At 44.0% G+C, this 25,937-nt stretch overlaps 1 protein-coding gene across 7 annotated transcripts in view; it reads left to right on the forward strand.

Moving 5' to 3' along the window:
* nebl (nebulette) overlaps positions 1-25,937 on the forward strand; it is a 397,411-nt gene that overhangs the window by 360,829 nt on the left and 10,645 nt on the right. For 5 of the 7 annotated variants that reach the window (XM_078538381.1, XM_078538382.1, XM_078538380.1 and 2 more), the window contains one exon: positions 15,092-15,216. In XM_078538381.1, coding sequence (XP_078394507.1) covers positions 15,092-15,216 — 125 coding nt within the window. Of the gene's footprint in view, positions 1-3,397; positions 3,542-15,091; positions 15,217-25,937 lie in introns of all 7 variants that reach the window. The other 2 variants (XM_078538376.1, XM_078538377.1) reach the window with 1 other exon arrangement.

The raw sequence follows: 25,937 nt of genomic DNA on the forward strand, positions 1-25,937 counted from the left end.
GGCCCTCAACCGTGTCCTGCCCATCTCCCGCGCATCCGCCCTCACACCTTTCTCTCCCTCCCAGAACCATGATAGGGTCCCCCTTGTCCTCACTTATCACCCCACCAGCCTCCGCATTCAAAGGATCATCCTCCGCCATTTCCGCCAACTCCAGCATGATGCCACCACCAAACACTTCTTCCCTTCACCCCGCTGGCGGCATTCCGTAGGGATCGTTCCCTCCGGGACACCCTGGTCCATTCCTCCATTAACCCTACACCTCAACCCCCTCCCACGGCACCTTCCCATGCAACCGCAGAAAGTGCAACACCTGCTCCTTTACTTCCCCTCTCCTCACCGTCCAAGGGCCCAAACACTCCTTTCAAGTGAAGCAGCATTTCACTTGCACTTCCCTCAATTTAGTCTACTGCATTCGTTGCTCCCAATGCGGTTTCCTCTACATTGGAGAGACCAAACGCAGACTGGTTGACCGCTTTGCAGAACACCTTCGGTCTGTCCGCAAGCATGACTCAGACCTCCCTGTCGCTTGCCATTTCAACACTCCACCCTGCTCTCATGCCCACATGTCTGTCCTTGGCCTGCTGCATTGTTCCAGTGAAGCTCATTGCAAACTGGAGGAACAGCACCTCATCTTCCAACTAGGCACTTTACAGTCTTCCGGACTGAATATTGAGCTCAACAATTTTAGATCATGAACTCTCTCCTCCATCCCCACCCCCTTTCCGATCCCCCCTTTTTTTTCCAATAATTTATATAGATTTTTCTTTTCCCACCAATTCCATATTTAAATGTATTTCCATCCATTGTTTTATCTCTACCTTTTAGCCTATTTCGATCCCTTCCCTTCACCTCACCCCACCCCCACTAGGGCTATCTGTACCTTGCTTGTCCTGCTTTCTACCCTTAATTAGCACATTCCTTAGATAATATCACCACCTTCAACACCTCTCTGTCCTTTTGTCTATCATATCTTTTGGCAATCTCCACCTATCACTGGCCCTCTATCCAGCTCTACCTGTCCCACCGCCCCCTTAAACCAGCTTATATTTCACCTCTTTTCTATTTTTCCTTAGTTCTGTTGAAGAGTCATACGGACTCGAAACGTTAACTGTGTTCCTCTCCGCAGATGCTGCCAGACCTGCTAAGTTTTTCCAGGTATTTTTATTTTTGTTTTGAATCCACTCGCTTTCAGTCTTAACAAAGACAGAACAAGAGAGAGCCAATCAGCTGCTCCCAGGAAGAGGGTTGGTTACTTAAATATTATAATGAGGCTGTGTGCCTCAGATTTAATTTCCCCCTAAAATTTAACCCTGGCTGGCATGGTTTCCCAGATCTCTCAAAAGCTGGTAGCTAAAGGGAGACGAGGAAAATGCTGAATCCAGCAGCTAAGTAATTGTGCATCCTCCTTCGCCTCCACAATTTGACCACCCCCTCCCACCTGTTGCAAGCCACAATCTGCCACTACCTCCCCTTCAATCCATGTTTCTGACCCCTCCTTGCCTCCTCTAAAATAGTTCACCTCCATGTTAATATAGGGCCCAATATTTTCATTGCCAAAATGCCTGCTGTGCTTTCATTTAGAATGATCCTTTGTAGACTGTAATATACCCATTTTACAGTACAGAAAGGCAAATCATAAAGTATGGTGTCTATGCGCTGTTATCCTTTACTCACTTTGTATTGTGCATCAGGAAAGTGGTGCTTTCCCAGTACACATAGTTGTCTCAGCATTAATTAGTATTAATTAGAGGCATTACTAGCTTTCTGGCTTGCGGTATAGTCAGACTTCACACTGATCTGGTTCTAAAAGAGAACCCCTCATCATGAACAACCTAATATAATGCATGCACAGCATTGTGTTCTTTCTCATGGTTTAATGTCAGTTTGAGATCCAACTGCATGTAATGGAGTTGCTGTGACTTACTGTCTGGGTAAAATGCATGGTAGTTGATGTTTCATGACCTGTAGCTGGAGTAGTGTTCTAATTTTTCTTCAAATGATGGTGCGCTGGAGTGGGGCACAGAGAGCCTGCTCTCTGTGGCATAAAACTTGGACTTTAAGCAGCCATCTAGACATGGGCTTGGGGCTTTGGAGATGGCGCAGGACAGGGGTTTTTCCACTCTTTGGGGCTGGAGAGTGGACTGGACTATTGGTGCAGAAAGTTAGATCCAGAAGGTTGTAAATCTACTCTTAGTTGTAGATATACCCTTGGTATTAGTGCTAGTAATGAAATAACGCATGTTTAATTTTACCTGACGATAAGGAGAATAGCTTTCTTTTAAACCGCTGGTTTCAGCTTGGTAAACTGAATTTATTTGTAGTTATTTTGAAAAGTCGTAAAATTACCCCAAAAATGCAGGGATTAATATGATTTCTAATTCCATGAAATGCCTGCTTACTTGTGGAAATCTAGTAAACAGACATTCTAGTATTAGGAGAAGAGTTATAGTATGAACATTATTGATTTATTTTAAAAATTAAGCTCCTAATTGTAATATAAAAACATCTCAATTTAAGTTTTATTTTAAATCAATGTTCATTAAATTAATCTTTATTTTTATATATGAATAAATAAATGAGGAATGAAAGACATTAATCCACTGCACTACAGGTTGATCAGTTGTTCCTGAGTCTTGACTCAGAATAGCATTTGAATATCAGAATGTAATTGGAGTTGAATACATTTTGATATTTTGCCTCCAGTAGATTTTTACATGGACAGTTTGGAGATTTGTCAGCTAGGATAATGGTAAAGGGTCGCATTCTGCAACTAATTTAATGATTTGCCAACCCTCACCATCTAAATGAAGAGCCTTCCTAGGACCTGGGTTCTGAGGCATATTAAAACACTATTCTTTCAGCTGTAGGACCTGAAATTCAAATTCAGTAGAGATTAATAGGATGAAGATATCCTGTCTCTGCTGGACGTTAAGAGTCCCAGTTGAAATTAGTTTGGATAGTGTCAATCTAGCTGCTACTGAACATAAGAGGTAACTGTTATGGGAAATGGCGAAATGTCAGTACGGATACTGCTTCTTTATTCTGCAGTTTTGATGTGGGGATGCTTGATTCTGACACTGGATGCTTAAAATGGGAAAACACCAACAGTCTGAATGAGTACAACAGTTCACCGAAATAATCTTCGCACAATTCCCTTTTGAATCCAATCTGGTAACTGCCCTTCAGTCTGGATTAGTCATCATGTTGAATATTAAATTCACACACTTGCACGATTCCTTGTGACTTTGGGCACAGTCATGCTTGAATAGCACTTGGAGAAACTCAGTCTATATAATGAAATTGGTGAAGTTTTGAATACATTTTTGTTCTTAATTTTTTTTCTGTTATTTTGCTGTGCGTCATTTTTCCTTTGTATGCTTTCCTTCTCTTGCTGTAGAAAAGGCAAAACGTTATAGTAAACAGTCTCAGTCCACAGGTGTGGGTAGTATAAGTGTTGGAGATGAAAGGTCAGAGATGACTGAGCTTAACCCCAGCATTTCCAACTACAGTGAACCTACAATGGAGTTATCTGAAGAAGGAGGTACATAAATATTTTCAGCACTAATACTGCACAGTATTGCATGCAAAGCACAACGATGTATCCTGTTATAAAACAGGGTTGTGTTAGTATATTTCAAGCCTATTCCACTCAGCAGGAAACTGACAAGATTAAATTAGCTGCTTGCTTTGCATACTGCTTGATTTTACTTTCTATTAACTTCAATGAAAATTAAATAAGATGATGTAAAACGAATGACCAATTCATCTCTATCGCTTGTTCACTGGGCAGGTTTGGTTAATATTGCTCAAAGTTGCCTTTTGGTTATAATTTAAAGAAATGAATTGGACATCTGCCACTTGCTGCACTAGTTACACACATTTTTAACTAATATAACTTGAGCCACAATCTTTTCAATTGCAATGTCAATGTTCAATATTGATTTTGTTTACTTGAATTGCTCATGAGTTATCTGCTTGTCAGTTGGAAACAAATGCAGGATAAACATTAGAAAGTACATCTGTTTTGCTTTGTAAGATTCTTACTTAGTGTCAGTTGTGGTTTTGTTAGCAGCACACTTGACTCTGAATTGCAAGGTTTTAGGTTCAAGTTCCACTCCAGGATCTGAGCACAAAACTCAAGGCTGAAATTCCAGTTTTGTGCAGAGGCATTGTTGGAGGAAATATCTCTTGGTGACATGGTAAACTGAAGCCTCACTTTCCTACTAAGATGGATGCATGGGATCCCCCGATACTATTTCGAAGAAGAGCAGGGGAATTACCTCCGGTCTTCTGAGCAATATTTACCCCTCAACCAACATCACAAAAACAAAACAGATTATCTGGTCATTGTCTCATTGTGTTTCCTACATTACAACAGTGACTACACTTCAAAAAGTACTTAATTGGCTATAAAGTGCTTTGCGTCGTCTGCTGGTCGTGAAAAGCACTTTATAAATGCAAGTCTTTCTTTCCTACTTTACATATAAACCTCATGAGATTTAGCATCATCCTGGGAGAAAGATAAAGCTAGGAATATGGTTTTGTTGTGTCTCTGCTAGTAATATGATCCATGCAGCATCTGTCATCTGGGAATTTGTTTAGGACCAGGAACTACCATGCTGTGCTATTTGCGAAGAGCCTAAAGTACATGAGTGATGGCTTAGTGCACAATTAAACTGAAACATCTGGTGTTAGGTTTAGCCAGAATAGCAAGCTATGGTTTTCTCATCCTGACTATGGTAGTGTAACTGTACGCCATTCTGTTGTAATTGTACAACCTCCACTTATGTGTTAGGCATTGTTATTTCTCTATTCAGAATTACCATTTCTTAGCATTGTTAATGTTTTGGAATCAAGAATAGCCCAAGTCATACAGTTTAAATAAGAATTAGATGATTAATTAGGCACTTGCGGATGTTTGTGCTGTTAATCTATTTTTGCATGCTACCTAGTATATTTATCACAAATTATTACTATTTATTAAAGGATCATAGGTGTTAAAGGATTGGAGCTTGTGAACAATAACTAATGTTGGTTTGATCTAAAACTCAATGGTCAAGTTGTCATTAAGAAAGAATACTTCAAAACTTGATGTAGGAAAATGAATGTTGCTAAGATGAGACGAAGAAAAATGTGAAATGGAAAAGATAGTGAGAAAAAGGCATAATTACAATTTCCCGCCCATTTGGTATGCACATTTGTAAAGGCAAAGTGGGACTTTTGAATTAAAAAAATAGTGAAATGTCACCATCTAGAATTGTTCTAATCCTTGATTTTCCTCTTTTTATTGTCAAGTTTAATTGGCAAAGCAAAAGAGAAGTGAAGAAAGTGTTATTGAAATTGTGTGGCCAGCCCAGAAATCGTAAGTGTGGCAAGTTCATATGGTGGAACTGCTTCTACACAAGTATCATGGCAAGCCAATTAATTTTTATGTTCTGTAGCAGGATATTCATCATATTTCTGTAGCTGCTTTCTTTTCTTTGTTTAAGTCTTCTCTCTGTCTCTCTCTCTCGTGCTCCCTGTGTGTGTGTGTCTCTCTCTCTCTCTGTCTCTCTCTCTCGTGCTCTCTGTCTCTCTCTCTGTGTCTCTGTCTCTCTTTGATATGCATAGGAGTCAGCTTGTGTTCATTAAAACAGCTACCTTAGACTGAATTTTCACCACGGATGTGGGAAACAGGAGTGGGGTTTATTTCCGGTTCCTGCTGGTGGGAAACTGATTAAAGTTCAGATTTTTGCATGCGGAATGGATTTCCTGTCCACTTGGAGCCAGTGGGGGCAGAAACAGAGGGTCAGATGAAATGAGGGACTTGTTTAGACTTCTACAACAGCTGTCACCAAGGCTGTTGGTTGTCCTGAGGGAGAGATCTGTGGATTTTACAAAGTTTTTCATTGCGCCAGAAGGAAGTGTGATGTCCCAGGGGAGCTGGAGGCCTGGCACCTGAGCATGGCAGTCCCCCGCGTCATTGATGCTGACTTGGATCTAACACTAGAGGTCATGGGGAGGAAAGCAGGGGATGCTGACAGTAGAAGGCCACCTCATCATGGAGCTCCTCTTTGTTCAGTGTCATCTCCCTCCATCTCCTCTTTCTCCTCTTCTCTCACCTCCTGCTCCCCCCCACAATGAGCAGTATCCTTCCAGGGCCTTATTGTGCACCAGGTGCATATCCCTTTGGAGAGTCATGAATAAAGAGTGCTATAAACCACCATAGTGACAGAGACCATTGCTGGCGAGTGTTGGAACGCACCACTCAACTGGTCCAGGCAATGGAATCGCATCTTCAGAAGCCCGTTGTCCCGCTCAATGGTTGTCCAATTGAGCAGGTGGCACTGGTTGTATGCCCTCTGTCTGTGGCTCCCATATAAGGTTCAGTAGCTATCTCTTCAAGGGATATCCCCTGTCCCCTAGGATCCACCCACAGAGTTTGGAGATTGAGGTGCAGATCTTAGGTGGCATGGACTGGCAGAGGTTGAAGAAGTCATGGCATCAGCCAGGAAAGTGAGCACACATAGTGGAAGCTCTTGTTATGGTTACAGACCAGTTGGACATTGAGGGAGTGGAAGCCCTTCCTATTAATGGATTGTACTGGCCGCTCTTGGTGCCTTGATGGCCATGTGGTTGCCCATTTTGTCTTGTCCATTTTAGGAAACCAGTGATGGCAGCAAAACCCATGACCTCCCTGCGAGGCCATGCCTATCATTAAATGAATGTGAAGAGGACACCAGTGACCAGCAAGATGCAGCGGTGTGCAGCCACTTTTGAGGTGCCGTTAAGGTCCACAGCTTCTGTTTGGAAGGAGCCAGAATTGAAGAGATTCAATGACACAGTGACTTTGACAGCCATTGGTAGGACATGGTGACCAACGCTGTGAGGTCTTTGGTGATAAGGGCCTAAATCTCTGTGACCATCTGCCTACAGTGTCACATTCTCCTGCAGCACTGTTCTTGGCCATCTCCAGGTAGCTCCATCTTCGGCGATAGGTCCTGTGCTGAGGGTTTGGCCTTTGTTGCCTTGTTGTTCCTCTTTCCCTCGCATGCGCTCATGTGTTCCCTGTAAAGGATGCTGCCCCTCAGTGCCACTGAGCCCAAAATCTGACAGTCGTGCCCCCAGTGCCAGCTGAAGCCTTCCTGCTGGGCTGGTGGCTGCCCAAGTGTCCTTGGCAGTCTTGTCTCCTACTCTTCTGCCCTCACAATGTCAACCCCATTCAAAGCCTCGGTGCTGAATGACCACTCTCCTTGCTGCCTGTATAGTGCCAAACGCACCCCCTAACCAGATCTCCAGTCCACCTTTCACCTGCTGACCCTGGTTGATGCCCTGAGACAGCCATGAGTGGCTCCCAATTCTTTCCTCACCTGTCATCAGCTGCTCTGTTTCTGAAGGCGCAGGTAACGTGCCCACCCCTTTAAATATTCAAACTTGCCCCCCCCACGCCCGACAAGTTCTTAACAAGCTTTTAAACAGTGTTAATTGCCTGAATTGGGAGGAGCATTCCAACCCCCCCCACCGCCTTCCCCTCCCAGCTGATTATTGCCAGCGGCAGGATCAGCACCTTGAAATTGACACCATGCCCGGCACCGGTATTTTCGAGGCTCCCCCCACCTTTGGGGGGCCCTGAAAATTCAGCCCCTTTGTTCAGCTACTGAGGTAGTTTCATTGTGCCCAGAAATTTAAATAAACAGACTGTTCCCCAATGCCATTTGTAGAACCCTGCTTGCGCATACACACCACATACACACTGCTCACTTGTACCAGGTGTTGGAGGTCAGTCTTCAGCAAATTCGATTCACTTCATGTGATATCAAGAAACAGCTGAAATTACTGGATACTGCAAAGACTATGGGTCCTGACAATATCCTGGCAATAATACTGAAGCTTGCGCTCCAGAACTTGTCACACTCCTAGCCAGGCTGTTCCAGTGTAGCTACAACACTGGCATCTACCTGGCAGAGTGGAAAATTGCCCAGCTATGTCCTGTACACAAAAAGCAAGACAAATCCAACCCGGCCGATTACCACCCCATCAGCTTACTCTCCATCATCAGTAAAGTGATGGAAGGGGTCATCAACAGTGCTTATCAAGCAGCTTTTGCTTAGCAATAACCTGCTCACTGACACTCAGTTTGGGTTCAGCCAGGGCCACTCGGCTCCTGACTTCATTACAGCCTTGGTTCAAACATGGACAGAAGAGCTGAACACCAGAAGTGAGAAGAGAGATACTGCCTTTGACATCAAGGTAGCATTTGACCAAGTGTGACATCAAGGTAGCATTTGACCAAGTGTGACATCAAGGAGCCCTAGCCAAACTGGAGTCAATGGGAATCAGGGAAATCCCTTCGCTGGTTAGAGTCATATCTAGCACTAAGAATGGTGGTTGTGGTTGTTGGAGGTCAACCATCTCAGTTCCAGGACATCACTGCAGGAGTTCCTCAGGGTAGTGTCCTCAGCCCAACCATCTTCAGCTGCTTCATCAATGACTTCCCCTCCATCTTAAGGACAGAAGTGGGGATGTTCGCTGATGATTGTGCAATGTTCTGCACTATTCGTGACTCCTCGGATACTGAAGCAGTCCATGTCCAAATGCAGCAAGACCTGGATAATATCCAGGCTTGGGCTGACAAGTGGCAAGTAATTTTCATGCCACACAAGTGTCAGGCAATGACCATCCCCAACAACAGAGAATCTAACCATCACCCCTTGATGTTCAATGGCATTACCATCACTCAATCCTGCACTTTCAACATCCTGGGGGCTACCATTGACCAGAAACTGAACTGGACTAGCCACATAAATAGAGTGGCTACAAGAGCAAGCCAGAGTCTAGGAATCTTGTGGTGAGTAACTCACTGCCTGACTTCTCAGAGCCTGTCCTCCAGCTGCAAGGTACAAGTCAGGAACGTGATGGAATACTCTCCACTTGCCTGGATGAGCGCAGCTCCAACAAAACTCAAGAACCTTGACGTTATTCAGCACAAAGCAGCCCACTTTTGGCACCAGTGCAGCCCACCCACAAAGATTCACTCCCTCTGCCACTGGCATACAGTGGCAGCAGTGTGCAGTCTCTACAAGACGCACTGCAAGAACTCACCAAGCCACCTTAGACAGCACCTTCCAGATCCACGACTGCTACCATCATAAAGATCAAGGGCAGCAGATACTTGGGAACACCACCACCTGGAAGTTCCCCTCCAAGTCATTCACCATCCTGACTTGGAAATATATCGCCGTTCCTTCACTGTTGCTGGGTCAAAATCCTGGAACTCCCTCCCTAACAGCACTCTGGGTACCTACACCAGATAGACTGCAGCAGTTCAAGAAAGCAGCTCACCACCAGCTTCTCAAGGGCAATTGGGGATGGGCAATAAATGCTGGCTCAGCCAGCGACGTTCACATCCTGTGAATGAATTTTTAAAGAAGTGTCACTTGGACCACTTGGAATGCAGGAAAAGAGCAGTGCTCAAAGTCGGTAACTGGTCCAGTGCGCCACTGGTCCAATGCAGTACTTAGCAGAATTGTGCTGGCAAGTTATTTTATTTATTTTCTAACAATTAAAATTGATGCCCGGCAGCCGGATTTCAGGTTGTTGGATTTGAGACACTGAACCTGTACCCTGAGTGATTACGTCCTCTAAGTAATTTAATGCATTTAATCATTGGATGGTGTTGAAAAGGCTAAGAAATTGAGAGATCTATGAGTTTTGGTGGATCCAACTCTGATTATGTATTAAAGTGCAATCAGTATCATCAATGGAATGATTGTGTTAAATGGCGAAGCAGGCTTAATGGCCTATTCCTTCTGTTTCTTATGTTCTTATGAATGTTGAAATACATAGATTTTTTTAAAAAGTCAGCTGAATTCCTGATCAAACTGTAGAGTGCTCTGAACTGATCACCCTTTGAATGCTCTGTCCCATTCTGGTTGCCCAAGATACAAAGGCAGCACTGAAGGACTTAAAGATAGGTAGGAAACCAAGTTGCGAAGAGGACATAAGACTACAAACGGATATAGATAGGTTAAGTGAGTGGGCAAAGATCTGGCAGATCTTTGTTTAATGTGAGAAAATGTGAAACTCCATTTTGGCAGGAAGAATAAAAGAGAAACATATCTAAATGGTGAGAGATTGTAGAGCTCTGAGGTTCAGATGGATCTGGGTGTCCTAGTGCATGAATCACAAAATTGATTGACAAAAGTGATTGAGTTCTGAAGGACATAGCTGCTAGACTGGGCCTGCGGCAGGTGGTGAGGGAACCAACAAGAAACCTACTTTCCTCACTAATCTACCTGTCGTAGATACATCTGTCCATAACACGCTCTCCATTATGTTGTGTGGCACTTATACAGCAATATCCTGCTCACTAATGCTCAGTTGGGTTCTGCCAGGCCACTCAGCCCCTGACCTGTTACAGCCTTGGTTCAAACCTGGACAAAAGAATTGTACTCCAGAAGTGAGGTGAAAGTGACTGCCCTTGACATCAAGGCAGCATTTGACTCTTTTTAAAATACATTCATGGGATGTGGGCTTCACTGGCTGGGCCAGCATTTATTGCCCATCCCTAGTTGCCCTTGGGAAGGCGGTGGTGAGCTGTCTTCTTGAACTGCTGCAGTCCATGTGGTGTAGGTACACACACAGTGCTGTTAGGGAGGGAGTTCCAGGATTTTGACCCAGCAACAGTGAAGGAGCGGTGATATATTTCCAAGCCAGAATGGTGAATGAGTGTGAGATCAAGGAGCCCTAGCAAAACTGGACTCAATGGGGATCAGGGGGAGAGCTCTCCGATGGTTGGAGCCATACGTAGCATAAATTAAGATGGTTGTGGTTGTTGGAGCTCAATCATCTCAGTTCCAGGAGGTTACTGCAGGGGTTCCTTGGGGTAGTGTCTTAGGCCCATCCATCTTCAGCTGCTTCTTCAATGACCTTACTTCCAGCATAAGGTCAGAAATGGAGATGTTCACTGATGATTACACAATGTTCAGCACAATTTGCGACGACTCACATACTGAAGCAGTGCTTGTCCATATGCAGCAAGACCTGAACAGCATCCAGGCTTAGGCTGGTAAATGGTAAGTAATGTTTGCGCCACACAAGTGCTAGGAAATTACTATCTCCAACAAGAGAGAATCTGACCGTCTCCCTTGACATTCAATTGCATTATGATCACTGAATCCCCCACTATCAGCATTCTGGGAGTTGCCATTGACCAGAAACTGAACTGAACCAGCCATATAAATACTGTGGCTACAAGAACAGGCCAGAGGCTAGGAATCCTGTGGCTAGTAACTCACTACCTGACTCCCCAAAGCCTGTCCACCATCTACAAGGCACAAGTCAAGTGATGGAATACTCTCCACTTGCCTGGATGAGCGCAGCTCTAACACACTAAAGAAGCTTAACACCATCTAGTTCAAAGCAGCCCACTTGATTGGCACCCCATCCACCACCTTAAAAGACCACTCCCTCTACCCCCAATGTGCAGTGGCAGCAGTGTGCACCATCCACAACATGCACTGCAGCAACTCACCAATGCTTCTTCAACAGCAGCTTCTTGGTGGACCTCTACCACCTAGAAGGACATGGGCAGCAGGTGCAAGGGAACCCCATCACCTGCAAGTTCGCCTCCCAAGTCACACACCATCCTAACTTGGAACTATATCGCTTTAACTTTCTTCCTAACAGAACTAAGAGTGAATCTACACCACATGGACCGCAATGGTTCAGGAAAGTCTTTCACCATATCTTCCCGAGGCCAATTAAGGATGCGCAAGCCAAGAATGTGATGGGATGGTCTCCAGTTGTCTGGATGAATGCAACTACAATAACACTCAAGCTCAGTGCCATCCCTGACTAAGCCTGTTTGATTGGCACCCATGCACTCCCATAATCATTCGTTCCCTACATAGTGCACGGTGGCAGCAATGTGTTCTGCGGCACCTTCCAAACCAGTGACCTCTACCATCTAGCAGAACAAGGGCAGCAAGTAAATGGGACCTTGCACCTGCAAGGTCCCCTCCAAGTCACACATCATCTTGACTTGGAGATGTATTGCAGTTCCTTCATTGTTGCTGGGTCAAAATCCTAGAACCCCCGACCTAACAGCTTCACCACATGGGCTGCAGCAGTTCCGGAAGGTGGCTCGCCACCCCCACCTCTGGCAATTAGGGATGGACAATAAATGCTGGCCTTGTCACAGGCACCCATGTCTTGAGAATGAATTATAAATAATATGGAAGCAGTGGTGTCAACTTGTAGGCAGTGTGCAGAAAGCCCACAAACCAGTATCTACCTTTGGAGACAGTTGTTTAGAGGGATTGAATTCAGGAACTGTTAGATGAGCTGCTGGAGGTTGTCTGGTGGAATTTTGAAGTACAGAGTCAACTTTAGCCAGCAGAGGTTCAGTAAGGTACCTGGTAAAGGTGCACAGGCTCCTTGAGCGTTAACAGTTAGCAGGAAATTCTTATCCACGCAAAGAGTGAGTAACACATAGAATTAATTTCCAGATTGAATGCAAACCTTAGATTTGATCAAGAAACAATAAACCGGGGCCTAATCTGACATCCTGACTAGGCCTAATCTCACATCCTGGCTCATTCAGCAAAAGTTATTTGAGGTAGAAATGGTTGCATTTTGCCCATATTTTGGGCATAAAGCTTTTTCACAGATTCCTGCACCTAATTTGCATCAGCAGCATGGTGGCCACTGTTTTAGTTACTGATTTTAGGCATACCTGGCAGCTTCATGAAATAAATGTTCGATCAATTTAAATATGCAAAGAAGGGCCTTGCTTGTGAAAGATGTGTGAAAAACTAAGTGGAGCATCACCTTCATCTGGAGTTCTGGAACCCTGCTAACATCAAAGTGTAGGCGTAAATGGGTCATTTTCTGGTTGGCAAGATGTAACAAGTGGCATGCTACAGGATTTGGTGCTGGGGCTTCAACTTTTTACAATTTATATAAATTACTTGGATGAAAGGACCAAAGGTCTGGTGGCCAAATTTGCTGATGACACATTGATAAGTAGGAAAGTAAGTTGTGAAGAGGGTGCAAGGAGGTTACAAAGGGATATGGATAGCTTAAGTGAATGGGCAAAGATCTGGCAGAAGTGGAAAAATGCAAGGTGGTCCATTTTTGGCATGAAGAAAAAGCATATTATCTAAATGGTGAGAAGATGCAGAGGGATCTTTGCGACCTAGTGCATGAATCACAAAAGGTTAAAATACCGGTACAGCAAGTAATTAGGAAAGCTAATAGAATGTACCATTTATTGCAAGGGGAATTGAATATGAAAGTAGGGATGTTATGCTTCAGTTGTACAGGGCGTTGGTAAGGCCACATCTGGAGTATTGTGTACAGTATTGGTGGTCTTATTTAAGGAAGGATATAAATGCATTGGAAGCATTTCAGAGAAGGTTTACTAGACTAATACCCGGGAATAGGAGGATTGCCTTATGAGGAAAGATTGGACAGACTAGGCTTGTATCTGCTGGAGTTTAGAAGAGTGAGAGGTGACTTGATTGAAACATATAGGCCAGGATTTTCCCGTCGGCGATTTGGGGCGGGGCCCGCTCGCCCACAGGAAAATGACGCGGGATGACGTCGGGAGGCTCCCCCGATGTCATCCCGGTCCCTCTAAATTTTCAGGAAGGCGGGCGGACAGCGAAATCAACTGTCCGCCTGCCGACCTGTCAATGGCCAATTAAGGTCATTGACAGGCTAATTAAGATTGTTAAAGACCCTGCCCGTCCAAGCTTAAGGCTGGCGGGCAGGCCAGGAGCCCCAGCGGGCTCCTGATTATTCATGAAACCTCGTCCACTGGCGGGATGAGGTTTCATGTCCATTTTAAAAAAGTTTCATAAAATTTGTGTGTTTCTTATTAACATGTCCCATCTCGTGTGACATTGTCACATGAGGGGGACATGTTAATAATGTTAATATTTTTCTATTTTTGGAGTTTTTTTTACCTGTCAGTAATCTCCTTGAGAAAGCATTGGTCTCAGGGAGCAGTGCGCTCTTTGACAGATGGGGAATCCCTCTCTTCTCCCCCCACCCCGGCACACTTCCTGTTGGGCAGGCCTATTAAGGCCCGCCCACTCAAAATGGTGGCTGGCCCCGTTTCGGCGGCGGATTTCCGCTGCCCGCCCGCCGCCAAGCCGGTGGGGCCCGCCCGCCCACCAAGGGCAAAATTCTGCCCATAAGATCCTGAAAGGCCTTAACAGGGTGGATGTGGAAAGAATGTTTCATCTTGTAGGAGAATCTAGAATTAGGGGTCACTGTTTAAAAATGAACGGTTGTCCATTGAAAACAGAGGAGAATTTTTTTCTCTGAGAGTCGTGAGCCTTTGGAACTCTCTTACTCAAAATGTGGTAGAAGCAGAGTCTTTGAATATTTTTAAGGCCGAGGCGGATAGCTTCTTGATAACCAAGAAGATGAAAGGTTTTTGAGGGTAGATGGTAATGTGGAGTTGAGGTTACAATCAGATCAGCCATGACTTAATTGAATGGCGGAGCAGGCTCAAGGGACCGAGTGGCCTACTCCTGCTCCTAATTCATATGTTTGTCAGTGTCCCTTATTTTTTTCCCTGAGAGTTGGTCACCCTGAAGTTTAATAATCCTTACTTGGATTTAAAGTGCCATTTCCTGCTGTGCTGTGGCTGATTTTATCACTCACTGGTTTTGGTGACAGGTGAGGTTCCTGCCAGAAAGCTTCATTAATAAATGCAAATTGAGATTCCAATAAGTATAGAGGAGTGTTAGGAAGCCAGCAAACCCTTGAAGGTAACTTAAAAAAAAACTTGCCTTAATGAGGCCAGGATAAGCAGGATGAAAATCTGGGCGTTCAGCTGAGTTCATCTGAGCTGCTCCCAGAGTCGTCAGAATTTCGGGGCCTTTTATGTAGATCAAAATTGCTCACAAAAATTGGTAGCTCAAAGTTTGATTTTATCCGAAGAGCTAACTGGGGTTTGGAGCAGGGAATTTGGAGGTTATTCACAAGAAAAGATTTTACATTTTGCACGTATAGATGTAAATACAAAATTAAATTAAAATGTGATAAAACTGTAATATTTTATTTAAGATCTTGACATTTGTTTTTCGTTATCAATTAGCTGCTGTACTTCCTGGAGCTTACCAGCAGATGCATTCCCCTCATTCTCCTGGATACGGCTATATGCATCAGTCCAGCGTTTCCTCTATGAGGCCGCAGCATTCTCTTCCTCATGCGATCAATATGGTGAGTAGACCACAGTGTCTTTACTGACTAATGAGTCATCAAGCCATTCTGTCACAGGAGGTCGACATTCAGCCCATTAAGTCCATGCCAGTGGATTTTCTCTTGCATTGTATTGACCATTAGCCTAGTTATTTGAAGAAAAGTAAATTTTCCACCAATTAATTGGTGGGAAAATATTCAGTATTATAACCCTGCCCAACACCTCCAAGCAGTGTTAGTTTTTTAAAAACGTACGTCAGAGCATTAGTCTTGGCATGTTGGGATTGCTTGAAAGGAATCGGCCAATTGTTTAGAAAGCTTAAGAAGGCTAACAAAATATGTATGGTGTGACAGGAAAAGCACTCAAAGCTTAGAATGCATTGCGTAGTTTTTGAACTAAATGACACACAGCGCCTTTATTATACTGCTTCTTGTTCATGGAATAGATGCACTATGAAACAGGCTATTTCACCCCTGAAAAACTGTAACATTAGATTACAGAATAGGTCCCAGACAGCACATTTTTGTATTTAACAACAAATAAATATGTCAAGTGATTTTGAACACCAAAAATAGCAATTATATCACAGAGATAATCAGCATTTAGCAGGTTATTTTTAAAAAATTAATTTATGGGATGTGGGCATCACTGGCCAGGCCAGCATTTATTGACCATGCCTAGTTGACCTTGAGAACGTGGCGGTGAGCTGCCGCCTTGAACAGCTGCAGTCCATGTACACCCACAGTGCTGTTAGGGAGGGAGTTATGCCAACATCCTAGTAGAATTAAAAAGCTTGGAATTTCTTTTTTTGAACAAAATTCTTATATCAATTATAACTTCCAAGAGTTCAAAGTATCACTTAATGATGTTACTGTTTCCTCTCCCAAGAGCCCATTAAACTGTGTATAATCATATTACTTCCTTTTTAGAGGGAGTAGTTTTACTCCTCATTTTATTGAGAAAGATAATCTCAATTTTTTCTGAGCTGATTGAGGTAGGTGCAGCATGATATCACATTCATTAAACTTTCATTACACATTATTATCACACATCAGAAATATAGATTATGAGCTATTCAGTGACCCAGAATTTCCTGGAACTAGTGTGGAGTTGCTTGTTTTTTTCTCCTCCAAGGAAGTTCCCAGGTAAGTGATCTATGCCAGTTGTATGCCAAAGCATCACTACACATAGATTTCTTCGATCTTTTGCGTCACCTCCAAGATATGTCAATCAAGATCCCCTTCCACTTATTTACATTCCCCCCATGGCCACTCCCCATGCAAAAGGCCACCTCACATGATTTTTCTAAATTTATGATGCCGATAGAAAAATTTAAATGCAACAGGATCTGAAGTGACCTGTTATCAGCATAGCTGGGGGAGTAACTGTATCTTTTGAGTCTGAAGCTTTATCTTTTTCTTTGGGAAAGAAATACTTTTATTACTATTGATGCTTTCTTGTTCAATAATACCCTGCCCATGATTAGAGCTGCAGACAAACTGCCCCAAATGGAATGAAGTAACTTGTATATCTTAACAATATGTAATTTAATTCATAATAGCTATACTATTGTGATTCCAAAGCAATAATCTCATCTCAAACTTTAGATGTCATTTAATTGCAGAATAACAATGAGATTATTGTCTTTTAATCTTTCTGAAAAATCCATTATTCTACATATAACACATACCACTCTCACTTTAAAGAGAGGCAGCACTTTTACTTTCCCATTTTATGAAAAAAAAAAAAATTTTTCCATTGTGTTTTTTTTGAAGACTTCTCAGCTGTTTGGAGTCAGGTGAGCTCGAGTGAGGGCCCCTATCTCATATTCTGCCCCATGACATCACTATGCATAGCCTCTTGGAATAGTTCCATTACAAATAGCAGGGAACATTACTTTGGACCAGCTTGAGAGTTATTAAGGAACCATAAGCTTCAAGAGAAACATGCTATTGTTTGGTTATCTGCTTTTTCCAGCCAGTGGTATGGATTCCTGTGGTGCCCTGACTCTTAAGCTTGCACAAATTTCAAGATATGTTTTTTCAGTTCCTGATGTTCTCGGCTGACGTGAAGCAGTGGCCTAGTACAGAGGAAAACCTTATTCTCCCTGACTCTAAGCAGCCGAGCAAATCAAAAATAATGTTGGTGGTGTTCATTTCCGGCATAGACAATATAAAATGAGGGAGTACACAGAATAAGAATACTCCCCTAGATTTACTTTCCCCTTCCCTTCTGGATTGCTTGGTTCCTTTAATTGAATTTTGAAAAATTTTGCTCTAAACTTCTTGATAAGATTTATATTTCCTGAAATTTTTTCTGGGTTTCAAATCGAGGGGGCACTGAGTTACTGTTATGATTAATATTGTATTTGTTAACATTTGACTCCTGCAATTTGTTCAGTATAATTTGCAATAGGGATGAAATTACAATTGCTTATTCAGGTGTGGTAATGTTGTTTTGCATCATTTTTTTATTATTAGAGCTAATAATGACTCATAGAAATGTAGAAAAATACATTATAAAGCCATTTTATCTTTCCTATTTTTGATGTAACTGAACTCATTACGTGATTCTCTGTATAATGAAAAGTAAACACATTAAAACGTTATAGACATAATTATATCTGTTCTTAGCTATGTGAATACGTACAGAATTTTTTTCCAAATGTATGTGATAACTTAGATGCACGACTTCTGTGAAATCTCCTGAAATAAAACAACTATAGAAGTCACATAACAGCCTTTCATGCCCATTCCTGTCAGAGTTTATAGATTTCTTTAACTTTGGATTCTGGACGCTGCCAGCAATTTTTAAGTTAACCTTGGCTCAGTAGCAGGAATCACAGAATCACAGTGCAGAAGAGGCCCTTCAGCCCATCGAGTCTGCACCGACATGTGAGAAGCACCTGGACTACCTACCTAATCCCATTTATCAGCACTTGGCCCATAGCCTTGTATACTCTTGCCTGAGTCAGAAAGCAGGTCATAGGTTCAAACTCCACTCCAGAGACTAGAGCACGTAACCTAAGCTGAGACTTCAGTGCAGTACTGAAGTTGAGGTGCAGTCTTTTAGATGAGACTTTAAATTGAGGCCCCATTTTTCCCTCAAGTGGATGTAAAAGATCCTATAAAACTTTGCAAAGAGGAGGACTTTTCTTGGTGCTCTGGTGAACATTTATCTCTCAGCCAACACTACCAAAAACATAATATCTGGCAATTTGTCTCGTTGGGAATTTGCAAAATTGATTACCAACATGTTTCCTTACAATAAAACAGTAGCTACACTTAAGAAGTATTTAATTAGCTGTAAAACGCTTTGTGTGATCTGAGATCGTGAAAGGCACTGTATAAATACAAGTTAGCAACTGCACAGTAAAGGCAAAAGGGAACTTATACTTACAAAAGCGTGTATTAAGAGGTGAATTTTATGGCTCCCGCCGGTGTATTTGAAGGCGGGGAGGCACGTAGAATAAAGCAGGTGGCCTTCCCACAGCCTTCCTGCCCACCCCCACTTTCCCCCACAGGGGCAGGTAAGGTGTTAGGCAACCTGTCTGCTCTCGGCCTATTGAGACGCATAATTGGCTAATCTGTGCCAGTTGGGGGCACCCCCCTTGCCACATGCCAACATCGTAACCCATTATTAAAGAAGAAATGGCAGAGCAGTTAGAAAAGCTCAAACAATCAAACAGAGTCAACATGGTTTTGTGAAAGGGAAATCATGTTTGACAAATTTGCTAGAGTTCTTTGAGGATATGACAAGCAGAGTTGATAAAGGGGAACTGGTAGATGTTGTGTATTTGGATTTCCAGAAGGCATTTGATAAGATGCCACATAAAAGGTTATTGCACAAGGTAGGAGCTCACAGTGTTGGGGGTAATGTATTAGCATGGATTGAGGATTGGTTAACACACAGAAAATAGAGAGTCAGGATTAATGGGTCTTTTTCAGGTTGGAAAGGCGCACGTAACTAGTGGAGTGCCCCAAGGATCAGTCCTAGGGCCTCAATTATTTATTATTTATATTAATGGCTTGGAGGAGCAGGCAGAGTGTCATGTATCTAAATTTGCTGACGCTACAAAAATAGATGGAAGGGCATGTTGTGATGAGGACATAAGGAATCTGCAAGGGGATATAGATAGGTTGAGTGAGTGGGCGAAACCTTGGCAGATGGAGTTTAATGTAGTAAGGTGTAAGGTCATGCACTTTGGTAGGAAAAATCAAAAGGCAGACTATTATTTAAATGGAGAGAGACTCCAAAAAAGCGCAGCACAGAGGGACCTGGGTGTTCTTGTGCATGAAACACAAAAAGTTAGCATGCAGGTGCAGCAAGTAATTAAGAAGGCAAATAGAATTTTGGTCTGTTTTTCTAGGGGGTTGGAGTTTAAAAATAGAGAAGTCTTGTTACAACTATACAGGGTGTTGGTGAGGCTGCACCTGGAGTACTGTGTACAGTTTTTGTCCCCGTATTTAAGAAAGAATATACTGGCATTGGAAGCAGTTCAAAAGAGATTCACTAGGCTGATTCCTGGGATGAAGGGGTTGACTTATCAAGAGCAGCTAAACAGGTTGGACCTTTATTCATTAGAGTTTAGATGAATGAGGGGTGACCTTATTGAAACGTACAAGATTCTGAGGGGATTTGACAGAGTAGGTGTTGAGAAGATGTTTCCACTAGTGGGGGAATCTCAAACTAGGGGACATAGTTACAGAATAAGGGGACACTCACTTAAAACTGAGATGCAAAGGAATTTCTTCTCTGAGGGTAGTGAATGTCTGGAATTCTCTACCCTCAGAGATTTGTAGAGGCTAGATCACTGAGAGTATTTTAAGAGGCAGTAGATAGATTTTTGAAATATCAGGGAGTTGAGGGTTATGAGCTGGCATGAAAGAGGAGTTGAGGCCTGGGGCAGATCAGCCATGGTCTTATTGAATGGCGGGGCAGGCTTGAGGGGTTGAATGGCCTACTCCTCCTATTTCTTACGTTCTTATCAGTCATCTAAACCCAAGTATTTTACAAGAGAAGACTGTATGACAACAAGGGAACAGAAACTGAGGCAGTACATGAGTAGTATATGTATGGGCCCAAGAACAGCAGAGGAGAATACCTCTTATGAAGGCGTGATCGTCAAGCTGAAATGTGACTGAATCCACCTGGTGGACAATAACAGTTGATCCCCTACTAGTGGGTAGCTCTGCAAATAGATGCAACACTCTTTCAAATCATTGGTCTGCCCAGATTTCACATGACCAAAAAGTACCATATCGAATCTTTAAAAGCCAGATGCACGAAATGTGATGAAACCGGTAAATACCACATAATCACGTGCCGCTAAGCCAAATGCAATGGCAGACGGCTACCCGCACTAGAAGGCATAATCTCCTGTGAAAAATGTGAACAAAAATTCTCAGCTCATAAGGGTCTCAGCTAGCATGAGAAGCACGAACTTGCAGCATTATGGAATGAAAAGTGAATAGCTACACTCATGTCCCAGGAGAAATCAGTTGGAAAAGACTACATATGGTCGGAGGAGAAAAGAGTCTCCTCATGGAACTAGAAAGGCAGTTCCGTGGATGCCAACATATCAACAAAAGAATCAGCAACCAAATGAAATCGAAGACCACCGAGCAGATTTCAGACAAATGCCATGCCCCCCGCCCCCCCCGCCCGCTGCAAGAAAGCAGCGGAAAGTATGGTCCTTGGAAACCCCTCTGTGGTGGGTAAACATTCAGGACCCTTGGATCAGGAGGAATAGGCTGAATCCAACCAAACTCAAAGCAAACACTGAACAAAAGCAATCTTGCCACCAGGAAGCATCCCTGAATAGAGATTTTGATGATCAGTTGGCTTGAGTGGAGTACTTATTCCATGATTAAGAAATGCTAGACACATGGCCCTGAGTATGGATCTAATAGGAAATATTACTGAGAAGGTGTTTGATAGGCCAAACCTCAAGGCAAAAAAAAAGTCAAAACAGTCAAACAACAAAAGTCAACTTCAGTGTCAAAAAGAGATGGGCAGCCAAGAAGGTTGCATAAAAAAGAACACAGACACTATACCAAGAAGACAGGAAAGGGCTGGCACACCAAATCATGCATGCATCCATCTTCTCCACAAACTGCCCTCCCAGCAAAGAGGAGCTAGAAAAATGCTTTACAGAGAAATTGAGTAAATCCAACAGCAAGATGAATATCAACAAATTCACAACATATACAGGTCACAAGGATTATAACACACTGATGAAGGCTATCGAGAAGGAAGAGGTTAAAATGGCATTCAAAGGCATAGAACAAAAGAGTGTTGTCGGGCCGGATGTCATGAGTGCCAAGATGATCCAGGGTGCAAGAGGGGAGGATGAACTGTATTCACATGAATCTTCACTGTTTGGCTAGAATCAGCCATCATATCAAAGACTTTGAAGCAAAGTCAAACCATACTAATTATGAAAACGAAAGACACTAAATTCTTAGAAAACATAGGCAACTGGTAGTTGCTTACAAGCAGACTCATGTTACTGTGGCTCTTCACAAAGATCATAGTGAAGAGCCTCAGTGAGACGGGGAAGCTGCAAACCCCCCACCCCCCGGCAGAAGGTGTCCATAGCCGCCAGCCCAAATGCAACAAGATCAGCGTCATCCCAACTGAACATTATAAAGGGGACTTAGCTGAAACATTTGAGACTATTGGGAACAAAATGTTGACCAGAGTAGGGAGGATAGGCTTGTCCAAGAGGTTCATTCACCTGGTTGGGAGCCAATACACCAATACCAGCATGGTTATTGACAGCGACAGAACGGAAACCAAACAAATCGACATAAGGAGAGGTGACTCCTTATCTCTGCTGTTGTTCATATCACTGTTGACCTCTTGATATGCTTGCTGGAGAAAGCCAATGTGGAAGTGGCAAGGCAACTGCACAACTAGGTTGCCTACCCTCCTGGAATGGCTGAGAGTCGACTGGATTTGCCATCAATCTCCCAGCACCTATTAAAAGCCATCCGGGAGATTTTAAAACAATATTTCAAGTAAAAAATGCTCATAATTTTAACGGAAACTGTGGCCAGTCATCACTGATTGGAAATAGTGATCTGATTGTCTTTGCAGCATTGTGACATAAAGCCTAAACTGTACTGCGCTCATGAACATCGCTGCACTGCCTGTTTTCCCACTGGCGCTGAGCCTCAACGTCGAGGAGAGGGGGAGGTAAAACTAGGAGTGAGCGCAGATGCAAGAGCAACTGAACTTTCAAATGCCTGGAAAATTCATATTATACTACCTAAGCCAGCCTAGAAAGCTTTTCACACACTCAGATTTCCTAGACTCGACATAAAGGAGTGTGGCTACTTACTGCTGGGCTAGAAATATTATATTTCCTAGTAGTATTTCCTATATACTTCCTAGTAGTGTGTTGATCTACCTTGCAATATTGCCATAATTCAGCACAACAGCGCTCAATTACTTGCAATTCAACATAAATTAACACTAAAATTGCAATTGCACTCCAAGTCTAGAAGTATGGCTGATGCAGGAAATTCAAAGTTTCACAGTGCTGTGGTAAGCGGGTGTTCTTCTGAGGCTGAGGCTAAAGGACATTATTGTCACAGAGTTGAAGGAGATGTACATTGAATTTGGCCGAGGTTATATTTAACATGAGAGTGCTCAAGGTTAGCACTGAAGTCAAAAGTAAAAAGAGTTCTATTTCTCAGCACTGAGAGCCAGAACCATAATGAGTATATAATAGTCTTTGGCCTGGAGTTTCACCACAATGGAGAGCGTCTCTGTCAGACAAGCCCAGACATCGCAAGTCCCACCCCAAACATGGCACTTCCTGTTTTCATGAGGGGTGGAATGGAGTTGGGCCGGGGCCCGTGCATGTGCAGTTAACGGAGGCAGCTGGCCATTTAAATTATCAGCTGCCTCCACTGGAGAGTGTGAAACCTGAGACGGAATTGTCCCAGAAATCAGCAAAGTTCAGTATCAGGTGGGGAAAGCAGCTTTTGACACGTCGATGGCAATGCCAACTTTTTCTGCCATATTGTGCAGCACTTGGCTCAAAAAATACAGAGGCACAGGTTTCACATTGGATTGCTGGTGGGGTGGCCTCTGATTCACCTGCCCCGCCATGACCTCAAACTTTCAGTAAACTGGGCGCCATATTTAAAGGGCGCCCCTACACAGAGCTAAAGGATCAGAAGCTACTGGAAAGCCATGGCTGCCAAAGGAAGGAAACATGCTGCCCCCAAATTTAGCTACACCTCCCTCGAGCACCTACTGCACACAATGGAGGCCCCCCCGCGATGTCCTCTACCCCCACTCTGGGTGAATCAGCAAGCAAGGTTACCAATCCAGCATGGGAGGTGGCAACGGTGGTCAGCCACCCAGTGCCGAAAGAAGATGAATGATCTCCTCTGTTCCGCCAGGGTCAGTCACCCTTCTCATCACTCTCAACTCATACACTCACAAACCCATCACACATCCACAGGGACCTCACTCACTGCCAGTTCAAGGGACATCACCATTCACTCTCTCACGCAAACCTTCATCTGCCCTGCGAATTACATCCTAATCCCAACCATGGCACCATTCAGCACCTACACATGCCAGGCATCTTTCTCAGCTGGCTTGGCAGGCATCTTACTTACACTCTCTCCATCTGTATTAATGCAGGACAAGCGGGCTCACAACAAAAGGGAGAGGTCGCAGACTGGTGGAGGAATGCCCGACATCAAGGCCATCCAGCTGGCCAGCGAATATTTGGACTTTTCCTGTGCTGATGGTGAGGTCGGCAGTGCTCAACCAAGTGAGGATCTAGCAGTACAAGATCCATCAGACAACCATGCCGTGAGTGAGGCCCCCTGTTCCGCAGTCCCTTGCCATGCATGAATTATCTCTCCTTGCTTTCACAGGCGCATCATGAGTCAGATCCTCACTTCCAGCCCCGAGGACACCATAGAAGAGGAATCCGCAGACATGGACATTGAAGACCCGTCACAGCGCTCGCTCATACCCTCCACCAGCGCAGAGACACACATCTCGCTGGGACCTAGTTCTAGAGTAGCCTTGGGGTCACAACCTGGTGAGCACACTGCACTGTCTGATCCACAGCAGGTGGCAGCAGGGACTTGATAGGTTCCCGGCACTCGGAGGACTGCTAGAGACCACAAATCTGCTGAGCCCGAGTCAGATGCCTCTGGACTCAATCATACCTCAGTTGCTGGAGTTGCAAAGGCAAGCTCAGGAACATCAGAAAGGGATGCCCCCTGCACTCCTCAGATTGCAAGGCCCAATGGAGGAGTCCGGCTGCTTTCAGTCTGAAGTGATAGCACCGGCATACCAATGCACCAAGGTCACCATTAGTAGGATGGCGGCTGCCATGGAGACCTTGGTACAGGACATTGGCCCTGCACTGCTGCAGGAGCTGTCCTCCATTGCTGAGGCACTTGCAGGTATCCATCAGTGTCAATATGAGATAGGGTGGGGCATCTCCAGCTCACTCCAGCTGCCCTTTCCTCTTAAGGAGTCACCCTGGGGCCCTTGGGCACCCATAGGGAGGAGGATCAGCAGGTGGACACCCCAGGACCATCCACCCAGATGACTCCGGGAGTGTCCAGCCAATCCGAATCCCCTCTTCCTGTGACTCCAGCAGCTCCAGTTCCACAGGCTGAACAGGGTACCACTGCCACACAGAAGGACCCTGAAAGCAGGCCGAGACCCTCCAGGTCTCAGCCGTCCAGAGGACGCCTGCCAAGGTCATCACAGACAATAGGGTGTAGCAGTCAACAGGTCACCTCCACCTCTGCTGTGGATGTCGAGGGAGCACTAAGACATTGCAGCAGGGTTAGAAAGGTCAAGAAGATGTAACTCTTTCAAGTTATCAACAGATCGCATGTAACTCTTTCGAGTACATTCACAGTTCTTGACGTTTTTTTTTCCGGGAGTGGGACATGAACCCACAACCTTCTGATTCAAAGGCGAGGGTGCTATGAACTGAGCCACAGCTGACACCTCGTCAAGAAGATGTAACTCTTTCGGGTTATCAACAGTCCCTGATTGTAACACTTTCGAGTACATTCACAGTTATTGGTTTCCGGGAGTGGGACATGAACCCACAACCTTCTGGTTCAAAGGCGAGGGTGCTATGAACTGAGCCACAGCTGACACCTCGTCAAGAAGATGTAGTTGCATAGCCTGGGCACGGGTGTTAATCACTTGTACTATTATGATCCCAGGTGATGTTACTACTGGACAAGTCAGATCCCAGGGTGGAAGCTAGTTTGATAGATCCTAACTTTTATTTTTTGTTTAGAAACGTGGAGGGTGGCTACTGAACAGAGTCACAGGAGTCAGCTGATCAACTTTTAACAAAAGCATAAACATTTATTAAACAAGAAAAGATTAACTATGTTACAATGCTCCTTCATCCACAACTATACCTTTACAGATCACACAGATTTATAAGGATCACACAAGTTACAAAAGCTATCTTATACGTTAATATTCACAGTAAGTACATAGTCTATGTATACCAATAGGCATCATGTGGTCAGACACACCACACCCTGAAACAAAGTGACAGATGCCACCCTAAACACCCTCAACTCCCCCCAGATGCTTGTCACTCTGTGAGCCAACCAGTCTCACTGAACTCCATCCTTCACAGGAGTGTTTCCAATCTCCACTCTGCAATCTCAAAGAACCCACTTTGGAATCTTCTCCAAAATGGCACTTACTCTTGGACGCCTTC

The sequence above is a fragment of the Cetorhinus maximus genome, chromosome 3 (genome assembly GCF_964194155.1).
Source record: "Cetorhinus maximus chromosome 3, sCetMax3.hap1.1, whole genome shotgun sequence".
Lineage (NCBI taxonomy): Eukaryota > Metazoa > Chordata > Chondrichthyes > Lamniformes > Cetorhinidae > Cetorhinus > Cetorhinus maximus.